This window comes from Leucopleurus acutus (genome assembly GCF_964270905.1).
Source record: "Leucopleurus acutus genome assembly, chromosome: 7".
Taxonomy (NCBI): domain Eukaryota; kingdom Metazoa; phylum Chordata; class Mammalia; order Artiodactyla; family Delphinidae; genus Leucopleurus; species Leucopleurus acutus.
The window spans coordinates 1002320-1023818 of record NC_139150.1 but is presented as its reverse complement, the minus strand read 5'-3'; the positions used below and the strand labels follow the sequence as shown (position 1 = coordinate 1023818).

Sequence of the window (21499 nt, the reverse complement as noted above, 5' to 3'; positions counted from 1 at the left end):
GGGCGGGGATGCGGACGGGGGTCTGAGCTGAGCTGAAACCCTGGGGGCAGTTCGTAAGGCGGGACTGCGGAGTCCAAAGCCCCGCACCTACACCGCCCGGCTCAAGAGCGCACCTCCGCGCGCCACCCGCCCGTGGCCCTCGCGGCGCCCCGTAGCCGCACGCCCCGCGACCGCAGCGCTCTGCGCACGCGCACCCGTCCGCGCGCCGCACTCCTATGGCCCTCGCGGTGCCCCGTAGCCGCGCGCCCCGCCGAGCCGGCGCCAAGATGGCGGCGCTGACGAGTGCAGAGCGGCCGCGCCGGGGTCCGCGGGGGACGAAGCTGATCCTCCGCGGCTGAGCCCCTGAGCCGCCCTCGAGGCAGGCGCCCAGTCGCCGGGGCCCGGGACATGGTGCGATCCGCGCCGCGCAGCCGCCGCCGCTGCCGCTGAACTCGGGAGCCGCGCCGGGCTTGGACGTGGGAGCGGGAAGATGTTTTCCGCGCTCAAGAAGCTGGTGGGGTCGGAGCAGGCTCCGGGCCGCGACAAGAACATCCCGGCTGGGCTGCAGTCCATGAACCAGGCGCTGCAGAGGCGCTTCGCCAAGGGGGTGCAGTACAACAGTGAGTGTAGCCCGGCGTGGGGTTCCAGCGGGGGCACGTGGAAAGTGGGGGCACGGGTGCAGCGGGCGCCGTCCCGCGGGGTCCGCAGGCCCCAGCCGCGCCGTCCAGGACTTGTGGTAACCGGGGCGGGCCTCGCCCGGGAAGCGCTGGGGGACCCGTCGCGCTCCGAGGGCCTCGCCGTCTGTGTGCAGGTGAGCTGAGCCCTTACCTGTGCCGGGCACGTTGCGGGTGCCCCAGGGGCGTTCCCTTGGGGTTGGGAGGTGATGCGGGCCGGAGAGGAGGTCCTAGAGGACCCCAGGGCCAGAAGGTGGACTCCTCGGCCCGCGGCGCTCCCCTCTGACCTGTGGGTCATTCCCGAGGAATGCTGGCACGGTGGGACATTCGAGTGAAATTGGTCTAGGCGGTTCCTGGTGCGTCTGTGGTACCCTCATTGGCCCAGGTGACCTCGTCTAAGAGGGATTCTTACATAACGTGGGGAGAGTCTGTGGTGTATGACGCTTCTTAAAGTGGGTGGTGGAGCTCTCCATCCATGAACCGTGGGGTCACCCGCAAGAGAAGAGAGCGGAGGACTCCGCCGTCTTCGGTAGTTTGAGCTATGGGATTTTTCTTTGTAGACTTCGAACCCCGTTTGAAGACGGAATGTCAGCTACACCGCACGTTCTTGCCCCCCCCCTTTTTTTTTAAAAAAAGAAGCATTTGTAAGGGATATATTTAGAAAAGCTCCAGAAGGCACAGGCTCTTACTCTCTTACTTGTTATTGTAGAGATTTCTTTTCTCCTACGGGAAAGAGGAGTTATTTACCAGATGCCCTGAAAGCCCAGGTCGTTTCCAGTCCTCAGTTATAAATTATGTAAATTGTGTAGCTCCTAGAGGCTGACCGTCCTCTTGACCTCTTTAAAGTTTTTCCATCTTGCTGGCTTTTTGCTAGCGGTATTTAAAGATTTTTTAATGTTCTCTGCTTTTAAATTGTTTTCCTTTTTAAGTATTTCTATATATTGCTACAAGATACTGGACATTCCTCCCTTTGCTACTTTCAGGGGAGCCTTTCAGTCTCTGTGATGACCCAGATTTTGGTAACAATGTACCATATTAAGAAACTGATTGGAAAGACTTTGGGTTTAAAAGACGGATCGTTTTGCATGTATTTTACCCAATTTTGTGTGTATTTCTCTCACATTCCAAGAAGAGAATAACAGTAAGTCAAAATACTCATTTACACAAGTCTTTACAATCCACCTTTGGTTCCCTTATTTAATTTTATTATTTATGGTATTATTTTTTAAAACTTAATCTTAGTCCTTTGGAAACTGGACCTGAAAAATGTTCACCTTTGGAAAAGCACTCCCTGGTGGGCACACCCCCTGGTCCTGGGTGGACGGGAGTAAAAAGTAGAAAGGATGGGGCTTCCCTGGTGGCGCAGTGGTTGAGAGTCCGCCTGCCGATGAAGAGGACACGGGTTCGTGCCCCGGTCCGGGAAGATCCCACATGCCGCGGAGCGGCTGGGCCCGTGAGCCATGGCCGCTGAGCCTGCGCGTCCGGAGCCTGTGCTCCGCAACGGGAGAGGCCACAACACTGAGAGGCCCGCGTACCGCAAAAAAAAAAAAAAAAAGTAGAAAGGACATTGGAGTCCTTCCAGAGAAGAGACCCGCCTCAGGAAGTTGGGGAGAGGGGGGACAGATTCTTATCTGGAACAAAATGAACGAAAGGTGGTGCAGTTGAGAGAAACGGGGTGCTGTGCCCACAGGACATTTCAGGGTGATGCTGCCCCTGTAGTTGGCTAATACTGCAATTTTGAAACTTTAAAATTTTTTTATTAGTCAGTAGAATAGAACATTTCTAACATTTATTTCCCAAAACATCTTACTTAGGAGAGCAAACCAGCAATATGATAGTTATAGACTCAGGACTTTTATGGGTAAGAATTGATGATTGTCTCTTACAGAACCTTGTCCTCCTGGGGCAGATAAGTCGTTTTCTTTTAAATTGCTATGACGATAAGGAGTGACACCCATGCAGAGTCCCAGCATACACATCCCGTTTAGAGTCAAAACCCAAATGAGACATTGGACGTTGTCCATGGTTTGGAAGTCATTCGCGTGTTGAGTGGAAGGATGCTACCTGTGTTGGTCTGCTCTTTCTACCCGTGTTGGGTCCAGTGAGGAGGCCCGCTCTTGTGCGTTTCGTCCAGAGTGCCCTTGCTCCAGGCTGCATTCCTTACTGAGAAAGCCTCCAGACGCTGGGGCAGCCAGAGTCCTGGCCAGTCGGATTTCGTGCTAGAACTTAAAATGCAGTTAAACACCTCCTTGCCAAGAAACCTTTGAAAGGCTGCTTTCTGGGTAAGAGAGCTTCTTCTTTCGGAAATAAACAGCTGTGTTTGGCAAACTATTTGACCTGCCCCAGCAGGGCCGATTTGCAAATTCCCGAGCCTTTGCTGCCCGTGATCTGCCACGTTTTCATTTATAGGTTTTCCTTCCCTAGCGTTCATTTACTTAGCAAATATTTACTGAGCGTAGATCAGTGAAAACCCAGACGGCAGTCTCTGCCTTGTGGAGCTTCCATTCTAGTGGGGGTGGAAAGGCAGACTGTGGGCACTAAGCATGATGAGGCGGTAACCATATCACCCATCTGAAGGGTGGAGGAACGGAGCAGGGTGGGGGCTGGGGTTGGGACTTTACGTAGAAGGTCAGGGCGGGCCTCGTGGAGAAGGGCCGAGGGGTCACAGCGGAGCGAGATCAGGAGACAAGCACGGGGGGCCAAGCCGCAGAAGTGCGGCCCTCACACCGTCCTGGGGACTCTGTGAACGGGACACCTCAGAGGGCTCTGAGCAGAGGAGCCACTGCTGCGGTGGGGGTGAGGGGCTGCCCAGGAGGAGGTGGCCAGCTGGGCGTGTGTCTAGTGACCCCTGCTGGTGGTACGGAGAAAGGGCATCGCTGGATTTCAGTTGTGCCTCCTGCAGAGTGATTGATTGCATCATTTGCATCCAAGATAAAGCACTTTTTTTGGTTGTATGAAAACGCAAAAACGAGATTCCCGATCTTGCAGGAAACGTGTGGCAGTGTGAGTGAATTACTGTTGAATCGGAGTAGAAGAGATTCTTGGGTCCTGTAGTAGATCCCTGTGTCTTCTGCGTTGTAGCTTTACTTAGAATAAAAGAAAAGACGTAGAATAGAAATAGGGTTATTCTGTTTAGTAAAACGCCTGGCGTAAAGCGCCACATGCTTCCTAAGTAAGGGCTCCTCGTCGCTTCTTGGGAGAATCTTAATTACAGGTTTTTCAGTGGATCACTTATTTAGCTTATCTGAGCCAGTGTCCAAGGTTCTGAGATTGATTGGACTTTTTAATTTAAAAGTAGAGGCCAATTCCTTTTTTTAATGGATGAAAGCAGGTCATTTTATTTATTTCTGACGTTGTACGGTTTCTTCTAATTAACTTTTTTGAAGAGTAAATTTCAAATTTTAAAAGGATTTCAGTTGAAGAGAGAGAAAATTAAGACTTTTCATTCTCAAAACAGAATAGAAAACAAATATCAATACATGTTAAAATTGGTAAAGATATAAAAGAAGGAAGCAGTTCTAAGATTATATCAAGACTCTGGACAGACAAGCCGTGTTTGAAAAAAGAACCAAAGAGACCCTCCAGAAATGAAAGAGCACGGTCACGCAAACAAAAAGCCGGCAGGTGGGCGAAGCAGCGTAATAGCTGAAGGTGGAGTTGGCACCTGGCAGGGGGATGCGGGCCCAGAACTGAGCGATGCCCACACACATGTGATCTGAGTCTCAGAAGGAAAGAATAGCAGGGGTGGAGAAGAGGTAGTTACTGCAGAAATGCAGGCTAGGACTTCCCGGAGTTCCCGGAGTACGTGAAACTCCAAGAAACCCAAGGCCAGGGCTTTCAGACTCCCAGAGTTGGACACATCATGGGAATTTCGGGACAGCAAAGTCAAAGAGGAGAATTGTAGAAGCGACCAGTGCAAGCAGAGGGACAGCCAGGAGCCTGACAACACGCTGACAGTGATGGTGGTGGAGATGTTCCTGTGGGGAAATCCTGGTCGGCCTAGAAATCTACGCCAAGTGAGTGAGTGCGATTAAGCCCCTCTCCGGTCTAAGCTGGACAGTTTCTGTGCGAAGGTTCCTGCTGAAATAAATCCCGGAGGAGGTACTCCAGACAGATGGAGAGGGAGCTCGGGAGATGGAGGAGGTTTGCAAGGCACAGGTCAGCACGGAAATGGGTGAACAAGCATCGTGACTACCGTGGGGAACGCAGGAGGAGCCAGACGCTAGCAATCAGTGTGTAACCCACGATGGCGCTGACCAGTGTGTTTAAGTGGGAGCCAAGGACACGTGTTAACTTCAGGCTTCACTGCAGCAAAGGTGTGTGTTAAAGATTTAAGAAAGGAAATAGATCTCAAACCCTCCAAATAAATACCAGGCAAAAGGGGAATTAAAAAAACCCTCGTCCAACATGAAAGAGGCAGAAAAGAGGGGAGGGAGCCCCGGCAGTGACTGGAAATGACCGCACGTGGCGGAGGGGGTAACCCGCCGCTGTTGGCAACCAGGGAATGTGAACAGGCAGACGCACCAGTGAAAGAGAGACTGCGATTTGATTTCTTTCTGGCTGTGTGATGTGTAAGAGACACGTCCAACACACGATGGCATAGAAAGGTTGAAGGCAGGGTCGTGGAACCACGCGGTGGGTCAGTATCAGCCACGAGGAAGCCGCACCCGTGGGGTCCTCGTGCCGGAGCTGTGGGGACTCACGCTGGGTGCAGCTCAGACAGCCGGCCGGGCGAGAGGAAGACTCAGTGAAGAGCAGGCGTCTGCGCCCAGCCCCGCTCACACCAAGGAGCGTTCCTAAAACCGACCCTCCGAGCAGACCCCAAGGGTATGTACCATAAAAACCACATTCTGTGGCCACAGTGAGTCAAACTGGATGGGAATAACAAAAAGTACAACTTTTCGGGGGAAACTTAAAAATATTTCTCAGTAATTTATGGGTCAGAGAAGTATCTGTAATCCAGTGACAATGAACAGCCCACACACTTGTGCTGGTCGACCCGAGAATGCGGTGTGAAACCCAGGAGAAGAACAGGAGAAACCTCAAGAAAGCAAAAGGAAGTAAACGACAAAGAAAAACGCAGGAGCAAGTGGTTTCTAAGAAGGGTCAGTGGAGGCGTCCAGCAAAACACACAGGGTGTGTGTGCGTGACTGGTCAAGTAGACGAACCTCTGGGAAGGTTAATTAGAAAGACAAAACAAATATCGGGGAGGATGAAGAGTACGCAGCAGCAACCACGAAGCCTAGAACATAAAATGTCACGGATGACTTTGTGCCAGACATTGAAAACTTAGGAGACGGCGCCCTACAGGACGACCGGGTGAGAGACACGGAGTCCACGCCGGCCCTGCCCGGTGCCCGGTGCCAGTGGGGGAGACGCGGCCCCCCGCCCTCCACGTGCACACGCTCCTAAACCGGCTGAGCAAGCAGAGTCGAGCCCAGGTTTCCTGTTGTCCTCCAGATGTGGTCTTGAGGAGCCCTGCGTCCTGCAGAGTCCTGCCCCGAAGATGCCAGGGCTCTGGGAGAGGAGGGTGAGAGCGGACGTGGGCATCGTGGGGCCTGCAGAGGTGAGCACAGCCTGCCCCAACCTGCCCCACGGGCACCCAGCTCTGGAGCACTGCATTCCCGAGTGCAGAGTCCCGAGGTCGACCACCTGCCCCGGAGGAAGTCCGTCGGGGGCCTGGGGGAGAGCAGGGCTGCCGGTGCCCTGAGGGAGCGAACGTGTGCCCACGGCCTCGTCCCTCCGGGGGCTCCCGGCCAGCCCACCTCACCCAGCTCTCCTGGCTCGCCAGCCACCCTGGCCACGTCTGTGCACGAGAAGCCATGCGTGGACTCGCTCGGGGGATGAAAGCTTGCCTTTTGCCTTGACTGTCTGCCTCATCTGTGCTTTCTCCCCGCAGTGAAGATCGTGATCCGAGGGGACAGGAACACGGGCAAGACAGCCCTGTGGCACCGGCTGCAGGGCAAGAAGTTCGTGGAGGAGTACATCCCCACGCAGGAGATCCAGGTCACCAGTATCCACTGGAGCTACAAAAGTGAGGCGGCGGGGGGGCGGGGCCTGCTGGGTAGGGCCTTCCTCCCTCGCCCGCCCCCAGCCTGGGGTCGCCACAGGAACACCGCACACGCGTGAACTCGGGGCTCATCAGAGCCGCTTTGGGGTGGCCCTGAAGTCCCCTGTCCTGTGGGAGACTCGGTCCACCTCCCAGGGGCAGAGCCTCCGGGCAGGGAGCGTCCCGGCCACAGCGCGTGCTGGGCCGCGGCAGACAGAGGCCCCTTGGGCCTTGGAGCCCGGCTCTCGGCGGCAGTTGTGAGGTGCCGTCCCCACGGGGTCCTGGGAGGGCGTTTGTTGGCGAGGCTGCCTGATGGGCAGAACACACCTGGCGGCCACCGGCCGGAGGCAGAATGGCAGCACCTCCACTCCGCGCCTGGGGACAGCGGCCACGGGGCGCCCTGCTGGGAGGGAGCGAATCCACTCTGCGTGCCCAGGAGCCAGAAAGCAAAAGCCTTTGAGCCATTTTAAACATTCCTTTTCGCTGAAAAAAAAATCCAGCGGGCCAACAGCAGGGCACACGGGCCTCTGTAGACGTTCCGGCTCGCTCCTGGGGACGGCCAGGCCGTGACTAGCACAGCTGTGTGCATTCGTGCTGCCCTGCCCACCAGCTGCACAGGGAAGCCTCCCCCCCAGGGCACCCCTTCCCGGTCTGGGTGAAGTTGGCGGGGACAGCGCACTTCTTGTGCCCTGCAGCTTGGTGGCAGGTGCCCGGCAGGTGCCCGGCAGTTCCCCGCCTCTCCCCTTTCCCCACGGAATCCCTGGGGTGGTGGGTGGACCCGCTGACGGCCCGGGCACGTGCACAGGCCCTGACGCCAGACTGGCCCATCCCAGAGCCTGCTGCCCTGGCCCCCCGCAAGCAGCGGAGCCGAGGCCTCTGCCAAGGAGCAGGGCAGGATCACTGGGACTGGGCCTTCCCGCAGAAGCCGGGGGCCAGCGGGGGCCGGGTTCAGGCTGGGGGCGAGCCTGCCCCAGGGACCCTTCGGGATACGGGGTCATGTCAGCGGAGGCAGTGTCCAGATTGCTCCCTGCCTTCCAGGGAGGGGGTGTCCTGGGCACAGCACCCGCCAGCCTGGGCGGGAGCAGGGGCCCTTGGGAGGCACCGAGTGGGGACAGTGACATCTGCGCGGCCCATCTGTGAAACCGGCAGTTCACACTGGATGCTCACCTTACTGTTTCCCCCCTATTCTAGCCACTGATGATATCGTGAAAGTTGAAGTCTGGGATGTGGTTGACAAAGGTAAGTCAGATCCTCCTACGAGTGTGCTTTTCTCTTTCAAGCTTTGCTTGTGCTGTGGAGGAGAACAGCTGTCCTCTCTCCCTCGCTGGCGGCCCCTCCTCTGCCGCCTCCTGGCGCCTCGTTCCCTTGACTCTGGTTCCTGGGCACAGGGGCCATCGGAGGCCTGGCTCTGTGCTGAGCGTGCCGTCGGGCTCCGGGTGTGTGGTCCAGGATGGAGCGCCCGGTGCTGACCAGTCGGGGCGCCATGGTCTTTGCTCTTGAAACACCTGTTCCACCCACTTGAGCTGAGCACGTGGCCATGGAGGGCAGACACGGACCACACGCAGAGGCTCTGTGGGGCTGTTCAGGGAGCCCTTCCTGCAGCACCATGGGTGTGGCAGCCCACTTGTTCCTGCCCCTGGGCCCAGGGCCAAGGGTCCTTGGCTTCTGAGGTGGCTTGAGCTTTCAGGGACCCCAGCACGCACACAGACCCCAAATGGCCGTGCCTGTGTGCAGCAGGCGGGCCGGGGTGGGGGCGTGGCACGTTCGCCCCCAGCGTCTCATCCCATTCATCTCCTCCTCGCACACAGGCCACAGGCCCCTCCTGTGTGATGCTCGTGTTCCTTCCTGGGGCCAGTGCCCCGTGCACACCGTGGTCTGGCCTCGCAGGTTTGACCTCCGACCCCCAGGCCCGGCCTCGGACCCCGCAGGCCTGCTATAGCTCCTCCCGTCCTTCAGGGACAAAGGGACGTTGTCTTCTACGAGCTTGTGATTTCTGGTGCAGGACACGCACTCTCTCCTACACCACGTTCTTTGGAGGTGGGTTTGGGTCCCGAGGGCCCATCGAGCCAGGTGAGGACGCTGCTGCCCTGAGCCCGAGCGCCATGCTGGGGCTACTGCCCCCAGGATGCCTTAAACCCCACAGGGCCTGGAGGGGCCTCGTGCTCCAAAGCGTGCTTGCACTGCGTCCTGTGTGCGTGTGGCCGGGTAGCACTAGGAAGCAGCCCCTTGCAGCCCAGCCGCCATCCCGGATGTGAGGGGGAGCCGTCGCTCGGGCCAGGCTGCCCTCCGTGCCCCGGCACATCCCGCACCCCTGCCCCGCGTGCCTGGCTCCGACTCCCTGGGTCTGCACTCATTCGGGACGGGATGCACATGTCCAGAATGGACTCTGTCTTTGCTGACGGGACCCCTTCCATGCAGCAGCATGTCGTGTCTTCAGTGGGGGGAACGGCCTCATGGTACAGAGGCAGGCACTGCCCTGTTCTGGGAACCTCCGAGCACCCCACTTCCCGCCCATGGAAGGGCAGTGATGGGCTGGCCACAGTTCCCTGGGTGGCTGTTCACCACAGAGCTCCTTGCGGCGTGGAGAGGAGGCTTGCTCGTGTGCTGGCGGCCAGGGGCAGGGGCAGCATTCCGTATGAGCGTTCAGCATCCCCACGGCTCCGTCATCTGGTGTCATCTGCAGAGTGGGGAGGAAACGTGCCTTCTCTACCACCCTGACTGGTCCCCTGTCGGACACGGTCCGAGGCTCGTCCACAGCAGCAAAGGGCATCGAGTTGGAGGGGGGTGGCAGCGGCTGAGAAATGGTGCCCCTCGTGGCGGGCGTGGGCGCGGCGTAACTCTGGCTGCCCGGCCCTCCTCCCAGGAGCACCGGCCCAGGTTCCGCTCTGCTCGCAGCTGGGTGGTGGTGGCACGTCCTGGGCTTTGGCCACACCTGTCGGCAGTCGTGGTGCTCGGGCCTCGACCCCATGGCCCCAGGCATCCACTGGGAGGGCGCGAGGTGGCCAGCGTCTGTTGAGCTGGGCACCTCCAGAGACGGGACCAGAGGGTGGTGAGAGGTTCTGGGAGAGGCTGTGGAAGAGGCAGAGGGCGGCCTTCTAATAAACGAACCCCGGTTTGTTGGTTTCACTTAGCCCGCTGCTCTGAGACTGAGGGCCCCAGGACCCTAGGGTGACGAGTGGTCCTTTCTCCCCTGTCAGAAATGTCTGAGATGGAGGGAAGGGAGGCTGGGCATGGGAGCTCTTACTGCTCAGGTGGTTCCACGGCTTCCTGGCCCCAAGCCCAGCTCGTCCACCCTCAGCACCGGCTCAGGGAGCCTCCGTGGCCTCCCTGGGGTCCTGGCCATGTCCTGCCCTAGGGTCCCGGCGGCTCCAACCCCAGTCCGTAAGGCACCTACTGGAGGCGGGGGCAGGGGCATGGGGGGCAGTGGGACACAAGGAGGGGCTGCTACCCCCTCAGGCCATCCTTGGGCCCAGCATTTCCACCCCGTGACTTTGTGTCTTTTCTTAAGGAAAATGCAAGAAGCGAGGCGATGCCTTGAAGATGGAGAATGAACCCCAGGAGGTGAGCTGCGTCTGTTCCCACGTGGCCCACTCTTTCGGGTGGGGGGTTGTGAGCAGGCATCTGTTCTTCAGACCCCTCTGCCTCCCGCCTGGCCTGGCCCTCCTGAGGACTCCATCTGTGCTGGTGGACTCAGGTGCACTCAGTGGCCACTCCTGTGCTGCCCTTGGTCGCGTTGGGGTGGCTGGGGTCACCTGAGCTGCTGCTCTGTGTCAGGGATGCCCGTCAGACCCAACTCGGAGTTGGGGTGACCTGAGAGGTATTTAGGTGAAGTGGCCAAATTTTATATACGTGTTACAAAGGCCTCAGCCATTAAAAGCATAGGCACACCTTCAGGTGTGGCCCCAGGCACACGTGGGCATGAGTGTGGCTCCGAGAGGGCTCTCACCACGGCCGCCACCTCGACACAAAGAATTCAGGGGCCAGCTGCAAAGCTTTCTGACGGCTTCCAAGGGCCCTTCTCTCCGGGTCCTCCTGTCCGTAGACGGCCTCCTGACGGCGGGCAGCCTTTAGGGTTCCCTTTTAGGATAGGAAGATCCAGTGACCGCCTGGCCCAGGTCTGTGTGGTCTTTGTGGGCATGTTGCCACCGCCCCCAGCACTGCAGCCTCCCTGGTGTGTGTGCTCTGGAAGGTTCTCTGGGACATGCATCGTCAGCTCTGCGACGCATTTCTTCAGCTCAGTTGTCCCAGAGTGGAGCGTCTGTGAGCCCCAAGGTCAGGACGCCACCGACGGCCAATGCGGGAGACCCTCAGCTGAGGGCAGGCACGATGTGGCCTCCACCCCGGATAACCTTGCGTCTATGTTTCTTTTTCCCAAAATGAAAATAGCCATTGTCTTTTCAGTTGTAAAAGTCCTGTTCAGCCTTTCCCAGGAGCTGGCGGGTGCTCGCCTGTGGGACCTGGCCTGGGGCACCGTCTCTGAGGCCCGATTCCCCCATCCCTAGGCGGAGTCCGAGATGGCCCTGGATGCCGAGTTCCTGGACGTGTACAAGAACTGCAACGGGGTGGTCATGATGTTCGACATCACCAAGCAGTGGTGAGGGCGCTGGCCCACTCAGTGCTTCTTGAGGGCTGGCCGTGGGCAGTGTGCATGCTGGCCATTCAGCCACGCTGTTCCCTGGGGACGGAAGCTAAGGCGGGTCTCTCCCCACATGCGCCTCCCAAGGACCTTCAACTACATTCTCCGGGAGCTTCCCAAAGTGCCGACGCACGTGCCTGTGTGCGTGCTGGGGAACTACCGCGACATGGGCGAGCACCGCGTCATCCTGCCCGACGACGCGCGAGACTTTATCGACAACCTGGACAGGTGGGTGCCAGCTCGCAGGTGCGGCTGCTGCGGTCGGCCTGTCCGCCTGGGACGCTCCTGCTTGCGCCCTCCTCTGCCTCGAGCCCTGGCCGCCCACCCAGCTGCACGACCCCGGGTCCCCAGGTGCGCCAGCTCCCCCGGCTTCCCTGCCCCTCCGGGATGGGGATGCAGACCTGGAGGGCGGGGTGTGGGTGGGCAGGACCGAGGGTGGGCACCTGGCTTCCTGGCACCGAGCAGTCCCAGGTGCCAGGTGGGGGCGGCCTCCCTCCATCTCTGAGGCCGGGGCCGGGCACTGGGGATGGTGCCTCGAGGTCCTGCCGGGGCAGGCAGGCAGCACCTTCCTGGTCCAGGCATCCCCTGGTGGGCGCCCAGCTAAGCAGAGCCCTCTGAGCTTCAGGTCTCCGCCTGTGGACCATGAGCCCGTCACCCACAGGAGGCGACTCAGCCCTGCAAGGGGGTGCTGGCGCCAAGGGTGGCCCGGCCCGGAGGGGCCAGGCCACGCTGCCCGCTGCCACCACCGTGTCTCATGTCTCCGTGCTTTTCACGAACAGGCCCCCAGGGTCTTCTTACTTCCGCTACGCCGAGTCCTCCATGAAGAACAGCTTCGGGCTCAAGTACCTGCACAGGTTCTTCAACATCCCATTCCTGCAGCTCCAGGTGAGCCCTGCCGGCAGGGTGCAGGGGGTGGGGCTTGATCTGCCAGGGCCGCTGTGGCGCAGGGACGGGGCCCGAGCGGGCGGGCAGGCAGCTTGGTGGTTTGGTTGGAGCGAGGCCATCAGTTAGGATGCCGTGTGCGGATGCTGGCGGCCCCTGGATGGCCCACCCTGTCCCCTCCCCTTGCCTGGTGGTCTGGGACCTGGGCCTGTCTGGAGCCACGGACCCACCAGCTGCGGGAGAACATGGGTGTCCTTGCATGTTCTTCCCGGGAGCTGCGACCCTCTGCGCTGACCCCTGCTGGGGCCCTCGTGTGTCCGTCCTCACCGAGGAGGTGCACTCGGCCCCGGCACCCAGATCAGGACGCCTCAGATCCTCCCTGTGGCCGTGCCGCTGTGGCCCCGCTGTGGACCTGGCCCCTCTCTGGCGACAGGTGCCGGGATGGGCCCGAGAAGCCCCTGCCTCGGGCCCCTGCCTACTGTGCAGCCCTTTGCTCTTGGTGTTATTGACCTTCGTATTTGGGAACAGTTGTAGGTTTGCAGAGAGCGCAGAGGGTTCCGTGCCCCGGTTCAGTTCCCCGATTGCAGCCTCACATTCCCACGCGTTCCGATCAAGACCACAGAACCAGGCTTTGTCGGCACCTCCCGCTGGCCCTCTGTCCTGGGCCCCACCCAGCCCACCCCACACGTGCTGGTCACTCTTCCGCGGCTGCGCTGGGCTGTGACAGTTCTTCAGACGTGCCTGGCTCAGGGTCTGTCTGACCTCAGATGGGCGATGGGCTTTTGTGCGCGAGACCCCAGAGGTGACTGCCCTGCTCATCACATGGCGGGGACACGTGTCACCCACGCGGCTTGTCACTGGGACATTGACCCGTGGCCCTTCTCCAGAAGGATGTGGAACTTACTCGGGCGAGCGGCTCTTTCCTTTCCTCTCGCCTTCTTTTGAAGGGATGAGGCCTCTGCAGGCCAGGGCGGCGGGCGTTTTCAGGGTGTCCAGACCTCGCAGACGTGCTGGCCACCCTTTCCTGGGTGTTGATCCTCGTCGCCTGAAGGAGTCCCTTTAACCTTCTGTCCAAGTAAAACGTGCACACAACTCGCAGGAAAACGCCCGCAGCGTGGTTTGGGGGGTGGCATTGGGCAGGATGGAAGCTGGAAGCCACTGCTGGTCCTGAGCCTGGGGCTGGCAGGAAGCGCGTGGTTTTCAGCAAGTGTTGGGGCTTCTTACACTTTGGGGTACCTTGTGTGAACAGGGCGCTGTCTCTCTGGGCGGTTCGCTCGCATCACGACCTCTGCCCCTGGAGCCCTGCAGAGCAGCCGAGGCATCATGCCCCCCTGGGCGAGGCCGTGCGGGCTCCCGGCTCCAGGCACTCAGCTTCAGGTGGTTTTGTCCATCAAGGGCCCGCCGAGAGGGGCGCCAGGCTGAAGGGGTGGCTCACCGCAGCGACGGTCCCGGCTCAGGTGTCTGCTTCCTTTCTGTAGAGAGAGACGCTGCTGCGGCAGCTGGAGACGAACCAGCTGGACATCGATGCCACGCTGGAGGAGTTGTCCGTGCAGCAGGAGACCGAGGACCAGAACTACGACATGTATGTCGGCCGCGGCTGCCCTCAGCATTTAGACCCTGCAGGCGGGGCTCTGCGGGCAGGTGGCACGTGCGCCCTGTGGGCCAGGCCTCCCTCTGAGCTCGGGTGTGCGCTCAGCGGGCCCGCAGCCTGAGTGCCACCCACCCGGGTAGATCTGTCCGCGTGGAGATGTGCTGCTCAAAGAAATGGAGTCATTTCAGCTTTGAATGTGGTCCAGGCCCCATGGGAAGGGGGCGAGGGTGGCTCTCTCCACGCTGTCAGGCCTCGGCTCTTCTTGGGAAGCAGATACCGGGCTCCTGCTGGCCCTGAGGATGTGAGGTTGGACACCCCAGGGCCCTGCCGCCCCCGCCCACTGAGCACTTCGGGCCCGGCCTGCTTTAACCGGGTGTGACGGGCACACAGCGTGGCCGGCAGTTCACGGAGGTGCTTCTGCAGCTGCTGCCCTCAGACAGTTGCGTGCCTTGCGGGGGTGGAGGGAACACGGCGTGCGGGCCCGGTGCGGCTGTAGGCGCTCTAGCTGCCCGGCCCCCGCCTGCCTCTGTCCAGACCGGCCCGCCTGTCGGCCACCTGGCATGCAGAAGGGGGAGCCGCTGACCCGGCCACGTGTCCACCGCAGGCCCCAGGAAGACCGGCCACCCTGGCGTTTTCCAGCCGAGGCCCGTCCCTGTTTTGACATAGGTTTCCGAGGTTGATGCCAGTGGAGAGAGCTCCTTGACCTTGGGAAGGCGTGTTGGGTGGGAACGAAATCTCCTGGCCCTTGATAGTGGAGGAAGGGGTGTTGTCCTGCCACTTCCAGCAGGACAGCCGAGCGGGCGGGGAGCAGCCCCCGGGCAGGCCCTCCTCTGCCCTCGCAGGGTCTTGGGGCGCCCAGAGCAGGTAGCAGGCCTGTCCGCCTTCCACAGCTCGTGGGGGAAGGCCTAACCCTGAACCACCCCTAAAAACAGGTGCTTCCTTTGTTTTGTTGAATTATCCAAATGTTGGGGCCAGGGGGTGGGGCGCAGGCTGCTGCCCCACCTGTACCCACGGCCTGGAGCACGGGCTCTGGCTGCGGCCCAGGCAGGACCCTCGCACCTCCCAGCTGCCCCAGAGGGACTCGAGGAAGGGCCTTTGGGTCTCCCGAGAAAGATCCAGCTGCTGGTCCTGGAACAGTGAGAGGGAGGGGGGGCAGCAGGAGTTATTTTGGGGGGAGTTCACCTGCTCCGTCTGCCAGGCTGGCCTTGCTGTGGATGCCACCCTGGGGCTGACCAGCTCCTGCAAGGTGTCCTCTGACGGAGAGCTTGGGCGCCCGGCGTCACCAAGCATAGGGTCCCTGGGGAGGTGGCATCTGGAGCCTCCCCACAGCGTCCGTCCCCAGCCAGCCCCCGGGACCAGGCCATTGGAAGAAGGCGGCACCATGGGGGGGCTCGGCTGTGGTGTCCCTGTGACCTCCCCTGAGCAGCTGGGGGACCGGACGAGGTCTGGGGCGGATCCGCTCCCAGCCTGCCCCAGGACCCAGTGCCTTGCCCGTCCTTCCACCCCCCACCCCCTCACCCAAATACCAACCTAGAGGTGAGGCCGGCCGGCCCGGACACCCCAGCCCCCCGGGACCCCGGCCCACAAGCACAGGCCGGCTCTCCATTCCACACCTTCTGTTTGAAAGCCCACCCCACGGGAGGAGGGCCCTGCTACAGGCCTAGGTGACACCAGGGTCCTCAGCCAGTGGGACGGTCGGGCCCAGGCTGCCCGGGTCTAGGCCCCTCCCTGTCTGGGAGGGTTGCAGCCTGTCCCTGTAGGTGGGTTCTAGAAACAGGGTCGGGGGCATAGGGCGGGGGCACAGCAAAGCCTGCCTGTCTGCACACACGCACCCTTCCCCTTGAGGGAAGAGACTCCCAGCCAGTGTTTGTGTTCGCACCTGTCACTCCCCGCCCTGGGGGCGCTTGCAGTGTTTGCCACCAGCCTGCGCTGGGAAACCTGGGAAGGCAGGTAGGGGCTCTGAGCCTGAGAGCGGGGACACCCCGTCCCCACCAGCACAGCAGCAGCAGCCTCTGAGGAGCCTCAGAGGAGGAGGCGCGGGGAGGTGGCTTTCTCACCCCTTGCCCTGTTTGCCCCCAGCTTCCTCGAGATGATGGAGGCCCGCAGCCGTGGTCACGCGTCCCCGCTGGCCACCAACGGGCAGAGTCCATCCTCGGGCTCCCCATCTCCTGTGGTGCCTCTGAGTGCAGTGTCCACGGGGAGCTCCAGCCCCAGCACACCCCAGCCAGCTCCGCAGCCACCCCTCCAGGCCCCCTCGGCTTGCCCGGGGCCCCCCTGCCCCTCGGAGGCGCCGCCAGCCCCTGCGCACCCCCTGGTCCCCGCCGCACCCCCGCGGCGCAGCATCATCTCGCGGCTGTTCGGGACCTCGCCGGCGGCCGAGGTGGCCCCTTCACCCCCAGGTAGGCCCCAGAAGCAGCCCTCGGGAGGTGGGCACAGGCATCCCAAGTGGGGCACAGCCCTGTCTCCCTGGCCCTGGGAGCCCTTGCCGGCCACGATGGGGTCCCCCTTCTTCCTGCTGGGCAGGCAGCCCCACAGCCTAGCCACACAGCATCCTGCTTGTGGCCCAGCCTGGGGTGGACCCGGCTGGGCTGGGCGCTGGGCAAGAGTTGGTGCGTGCTGTCCACAGAGCCGGCCCCAGCTTCAGAGGCCCCGGCAAGAGTCCAGAACGTGGAGGACTTTGTTCCTGACGACAGTCTTGACCGCAGCTTCCTGGAGGACGTAGCCCCCCCAAAGGATGAAAAGAAAGTTGGAGCCAAGGTCCCGCAGGACAGTGACAGGTAAGGGCGGGGCCTGGAAGGCAGGCGGGTAGCTGCTGCCGTCCTCAGCCTTGGCCCTCGGCCCGTCAGGTGTGGACTCCTGCCTCCCTGGCACTGGGCGGGCGGAGGGGACAGAAGCAGAGCTGGGCCTGAGGAGCTGAGGGAAGGGCAGCCTCACACCTGCAGGGAGGGAGCAGGGAGCCGGTGACCCGCCTGTCTGCGGCATCTTCCTGTCAGTGACTTCCTCGGGCTGATGCCACTTGAGAGCCTTGGCCGGGTGGAAGGAGGAACCCTGGGGCCAAAGAGCTGCTGTCAGCTTCTCCCGCAGCAGGCGGCCGGTCAGGGCCGCACGGGAGAGGCTCGAGGCCCGGCGCACACTCTCCCTTCCCGGTGCTGAGCCCGAGTGAGGCCCGCCGCTCCGCCTCCACCATCACCGCGTGTCCCAAAGTGCAAAATACCAGGCCGAAGCCAGCACTGTGCCCCTGCCAAGGGAGGGCCCCGGCATCACTGAGCCCCTCATCACCCTGGGCCCCAAACCCCTCACCCCACCGCCCCACGGGAGGGCACCCACTTCAGGTGTCCACCCGCGGGCCCCGCCGTGGCTTCCCGCCGCACAGGGGCATCTCTGTCCTCTCCTCAGCCCACCTCACGCCTGCTCTCCTGTCGACCTCTGCCACAGCTCTGCTGCAGTGTGGTGGGTCCCCTACACGGGACAGCCCCCAAGGCCACCCTCGAAGTGCATCCCCCTTTGCTGCATCCATGCAAGGGTGGACAACCCCACCGTCAGGGCCCTTGCCTGGCACAGAGCGGCCTGGTGATCAGGGTGGGTGCTCCGTACCCCACTCGTGACCTCTGACTGCCCTGCCTGTTCTTTGCAGTGATGGGGAGGCCCCAGGGGGGAACCCAATGGTGGCGGGTTTCCAGGACGACGTGGACCTTGAAGATAAGCCGCCTAGTAGGCCCCTGCCCCCCATGGGCCCCATCCCCAGGGAGCACATCACTCTGTCGAGCGAGGAGGAAGAGGTGGCGGCAGGGCGCCACGAGGCCACCGTCCTGGCCCCCCAGAAGTGCTCTGAACCAGGGACCAAACGGTATTTTGGGGGTGGGAAGGGAGGGGTGTCCCGCGGGGGAGGGCAGCCTCAGGCTCCGTGACCCTCCTGTGTGTCCTGCAGTTCCTCCACGAAGGCCTCGAGGCCACACCAGGACGCAGCTCCCAAGGCCACAGAGCCCCACTGGCCAGGCGGCACTGAGGGCTCCTCTCCGGGGCTGGAGGACGGGGGGGACAAGCCGGTGTCGTCAGAGAGTGACCCCGAGGGGCCTATTGCCGCCCAGATGCTCTCCTTTGTCATGGACGACCCTGACTTTGAGAGTGACTCAGATGCTCAGCGGAGAGTGGTGAGGACCGATCTTGGCACCACGCTGCCTCCGAGTCCAGGGCGAGTGGTGGGTGGGGAATGGCAGAAAGGCACGGGAGGCACGAGAACGCAGCAGGGGTCTCGCGGGGCGTGAGTCAGGGCAGCCTGGCTGAGCCGGGAGGGCTGCCCCGCAGGGGGCTGCGTGTGCCAGGCCCAGGCTGCCCCCGTTCTGGGGAGGGTGTGGTGGAGGGCCTCGGCGTCACGGCTGGGCTGCCCCACTCGGGCTGTCGTCACTCTGGGTGAGCCCGTGGTGCGGGGCCGGCGCAGGAGCCTCCTTACGGAGTCACGTGACAGGGAACTGGGGAGGGGCTCAGCGGCCCACCTGCCCGCTCCTTCTCCAGGGTGAGTTCCCGGTGCGAGAGGACCTCTCGGACGTGACGGATGAGGAAGCCGGCCCTGTCCAGCCGCCCCCACCCCCCAAACCCCCTGCCCCCTCCTTCAGACTGAAGAACGACTCGGATCTCTTTGGGTTGGGGCTGGAGAACACAGGCCGCAAGGAGAGCAGCGAGGAAGGTAGCTGCGGGGCGACACGCCTGTCCCTCCCTCCCCATCCAACAGCGTCGGCACTGGTGACTTGTACTGTGTCCCAGCCAGGGGCCATGTTTCTGACCCCCTTACCTGTGCGTTTGAACCTGGGGGCCCCAGAGCACAGGAGCACAAGCAGCGAGGCCATCCCGCGGGGCCGGAAGCCCAGTCCCTCCTTTTTTCTCTGTCCTGCTTGGGGTCCGGCTGTGTTCTGACAACATCCCAGGCTTTCAGGCCAGGACCAGGCTGGAAGGATGGGCAGCTGAGGCAGCTGACCGAGCGGCCACGGGGGAGGCGTTTGGCGGCGTGGGCAGCGCGGCCACAAGCTCTTCTGAACCCTCAGTCCGGCCCTGCGTTACTGAGCCCCCATGTGCTCCGTGACGACCCTGGCCAGCTCCGCCGCTCCCTGCCTCATCCCCAGCCTCCACCCTGGGCAGCTCGAGCCCAGCAGCGTCACCTGGGCCGGTCCTGGAACTGCCTCGTCCCCAAAGTGGGGAGGAAAGGACCTTCCTGGGCCTGTCCTGGTGCTGAAGTGTCGGCCCGTCCACAGGAGCGGCTCCTGTTGCCTTTGTAGCCAGGGCCCCACCCAGACCCAGGGCAGAGGCTTGAGGTGCTGGGTGTTCACTCGGGGCTGTGCTCACACTGGGACCCCGGCTCAGGGCCTCTGCTAGACCCGCCCACTCCCAGGCTCACACCAGTCCGGGAGGCCCGGGGAGGGCCTGGCCTCTGGTCCACGGGGAGCTGAGGCTGTGTCTCATCCGTGCAGATAAGGAGGGCAGGCCTCCCTCGAAGGAGAAGAAGAAAAAGAAGAAGAAGGCCAGAGAGGTACACATGCTCCCTGAGCCCTCCCGGGTGCTCCTGGGCAGCGTGGGCCCCAGGGCGGGCCCAGCTCTCCCAGCCCCCGGGTGACGCTGCACGCCTCCCCCCCCCCCCCCCCCCCCCCGCCCCCAGGAGGAAGAGAAGGCCGCAAAGAAAAAGAGCCGGCGGAAGAAGAGCAGGGACCAGGCGGAGGACAAGGGTCGGGAGGAGCGGCGGCGGCGGCGGGGCACAGAGAGGCCTGCGGTCGACGAGCTGGAGGCCTTCCTGGGGGGCGGGGCCCCGGGCGGCCACCTCCGCGGGGGCGGCGATTACGAGGAGCTCTAGGCCTGGCGCGCAGGCCGCAGGGCGCTCCGCGTGTGCTGGGGGCGCTGGGCCTGCCCTGCGGGGAGGGGCAGCCGGCCCCCAGCGCTTCTCAGGGACGGGACTGAGGCCGAGGAAGCCCGTGAGGCTGTTTGCAGGGTTGGGGCAATGTTCCCGTCGCCCGCCCGGCCCCTGCTTGCCCTCGGCCCGCCGCACGCACTCACCCAGGCCCGCTGCATGCAGCGGCCTCCGCTTCAGCTGCGCCGGCTCTGCAGACCTCTGGTCCCCAGACCCTTGGGGCACCTGTGCGCAGAGGGCAGGCGGCGCTGGCGCGTCTCTGGGGGCAGCTCTTTCCAGGCACGGCGACCGGCTTTGCACCCGCACCTGAGCTCGGGCGTGCGCGGGCCAAGCGGGGAGGCCCACGACACTCGTGTTCTTTTGTTGTCCTTGCGCACCACTCGGACCATAAAGCTCTCCTGTTTTACTGCGCATCTGTGTATGCTGCTGCGGGGCCCCTGCCCGGCTGGGACGGGCCCACCTGCCCCCAGCCCCCGGTCGGCGTGGGTGGGCAGGAAGGTCCTAGCACCCTACCTTCAGGCCCCGGAGCCCTTTTCCCCTGAGGGATGACTACCCTTGGGGGTAGGAAGCCTCCAGCAGGCCCAGCCCTCCGTGTGCCATGCCCTATCCAGGTGGGACCAGCACGGCCACCATCCTGTGTGCCCGGTCCAGCCCTCTGAGGGCAGCTGTGTGTCCCTGCTCCCACCTGACACCCAACCCTAACCCCACAGGCCACTCCCCGCCAGCTGTCAGCAGGGCCCTGCCCCGCCCCCAACCCCACAGGTGCCCAGAGGACTGCTCCCTCCGAGGGCGTGCGGGCGGAAGCGGGGCCTGGTGGCCGGGCCTCCCCCTCCCCAGTTGCTGTGCCTAGAGAGCTTCGCATCCACGAGGCCGTGGGCCATCGGTCACTGGGCAGGTGTTGGGGGCTGGACCCCAGATACCTTAGGGGCTCCCTTTAGCCCAGAGTTTGTGAGGTCGACTGTCCCTGTAGTACCTGCTAACGTGGGGACCATACTGACCATACTGCCCAGGGCCCCTCATCTGACGGACCCACAGTGTGGCAGGTCCCGGCCTTCAGAGCCAAGGGCATCGGTGACCTGCTCCTCTGCCAGGTGACCTGCCCCTCTGCCAAGCTAGAATATTTCCTGCTCAGCATCGTGTGTGGGAGGGGCCTGGAGGGAGGCTGTCACCATGCAGTTCATGGGTGTGCAGAGCTGCCCAGAGCAGCAGCAGCAGCCTCTGGACATTGGAGGTGGGGAGCGCAAGAGCGTGCCCTTGCATGGGGAAGCGAAGCTGGACATCCTGGGGACAGGAGGCTGCAGGCACTCAGGTGGTGCCCATCTGGACCCAGGTACCTGGGGAGGGCTTGGCACCTCCAGCACTGCAGCACAGAGGCCAGCAGGGCGGGGAGCCGCCCATCTGCTCCTGCCCGGGCTGAACCGAGGCTTGAATTCCGGGAGCTGTCTGCTGTGCGGGCCAGGGCTTGGGCTTTCTCCAGGCTTCAGCTCCAAGGCCTGCCAGGCCACCAGCTGCCCTTGGGCAGGTGTCCTGGAGATGGGGGCTGGCAGGACCGGCCAGGTGCCCCCTGGACCCGGATCCCCTCGTTAGACCCCAGGCCTGCCCTTGAGGCTGCAGAGAACCCGTCACCTCGCGCCCAGCCACAGCCCCAACCTGGAGCCAGCGGGGCACACGCGTCCCAGGCCCACGGCGCGGCCCCTTTAAGTGCAGTCCTGCCAGTCGCCATTGGGGGCAGCACTGAGCGGCCCGGCGGCCTCGCGCCGCTGCCTGGAAGCTTCTGCTGGTGCCGGGGACGCGG

At 62.6% G+C, this 21499-nt stretch overlaps 1 protein-coding gene across 2 annotated transcripts; it reads left to right on the top strand.

Annotated features, from left to right (window-relative positions):
* Window positions 1-267: 267 nt before the first annotated feature.
* RABL6 (RAB, member RAS oncogene family like 6) lies at window positions 268-20115 on the top strand. 2 transcript variants are annotated; one of them, XM_082842063.1, is made up of 16 exons: window positions 268-599; window positions 6553-6687; window positions 7894-7941; window positions 10211-10263; window positions 11205-11296; window positions 11426-11566; window positions 12118-12223; window positions 13699-13802; window positions 15891-16210; window positions 16438-16588; window positions 17208-17261; window positions 17446-17658; window positions 17740-17962; window positions 18324-18495; window positions 19274-19332; window positions 19459-20115. In XM_082842063.1, the coding sequence occupies exons 1-16, from the start codon at window positions 470-472 to the stop codon at window positions 19648-19650; spliced, it is 2193 nt and encodes a 730-aa protein (XP_082698189.1). In that variant the 5' UTR covers window positions 268-469; the 3' UTR covers window positions 19651-20115. The 2 variants fall into 2 exon arrangements, with proteins under 2 accessions (XP_082698189.1, XP_082698190.1); XM_082842064.1 differs by lacking the exon at window positions 17208-17261.
* Window positions 20116-21499: the final 1384 nt, after the last annotated feature.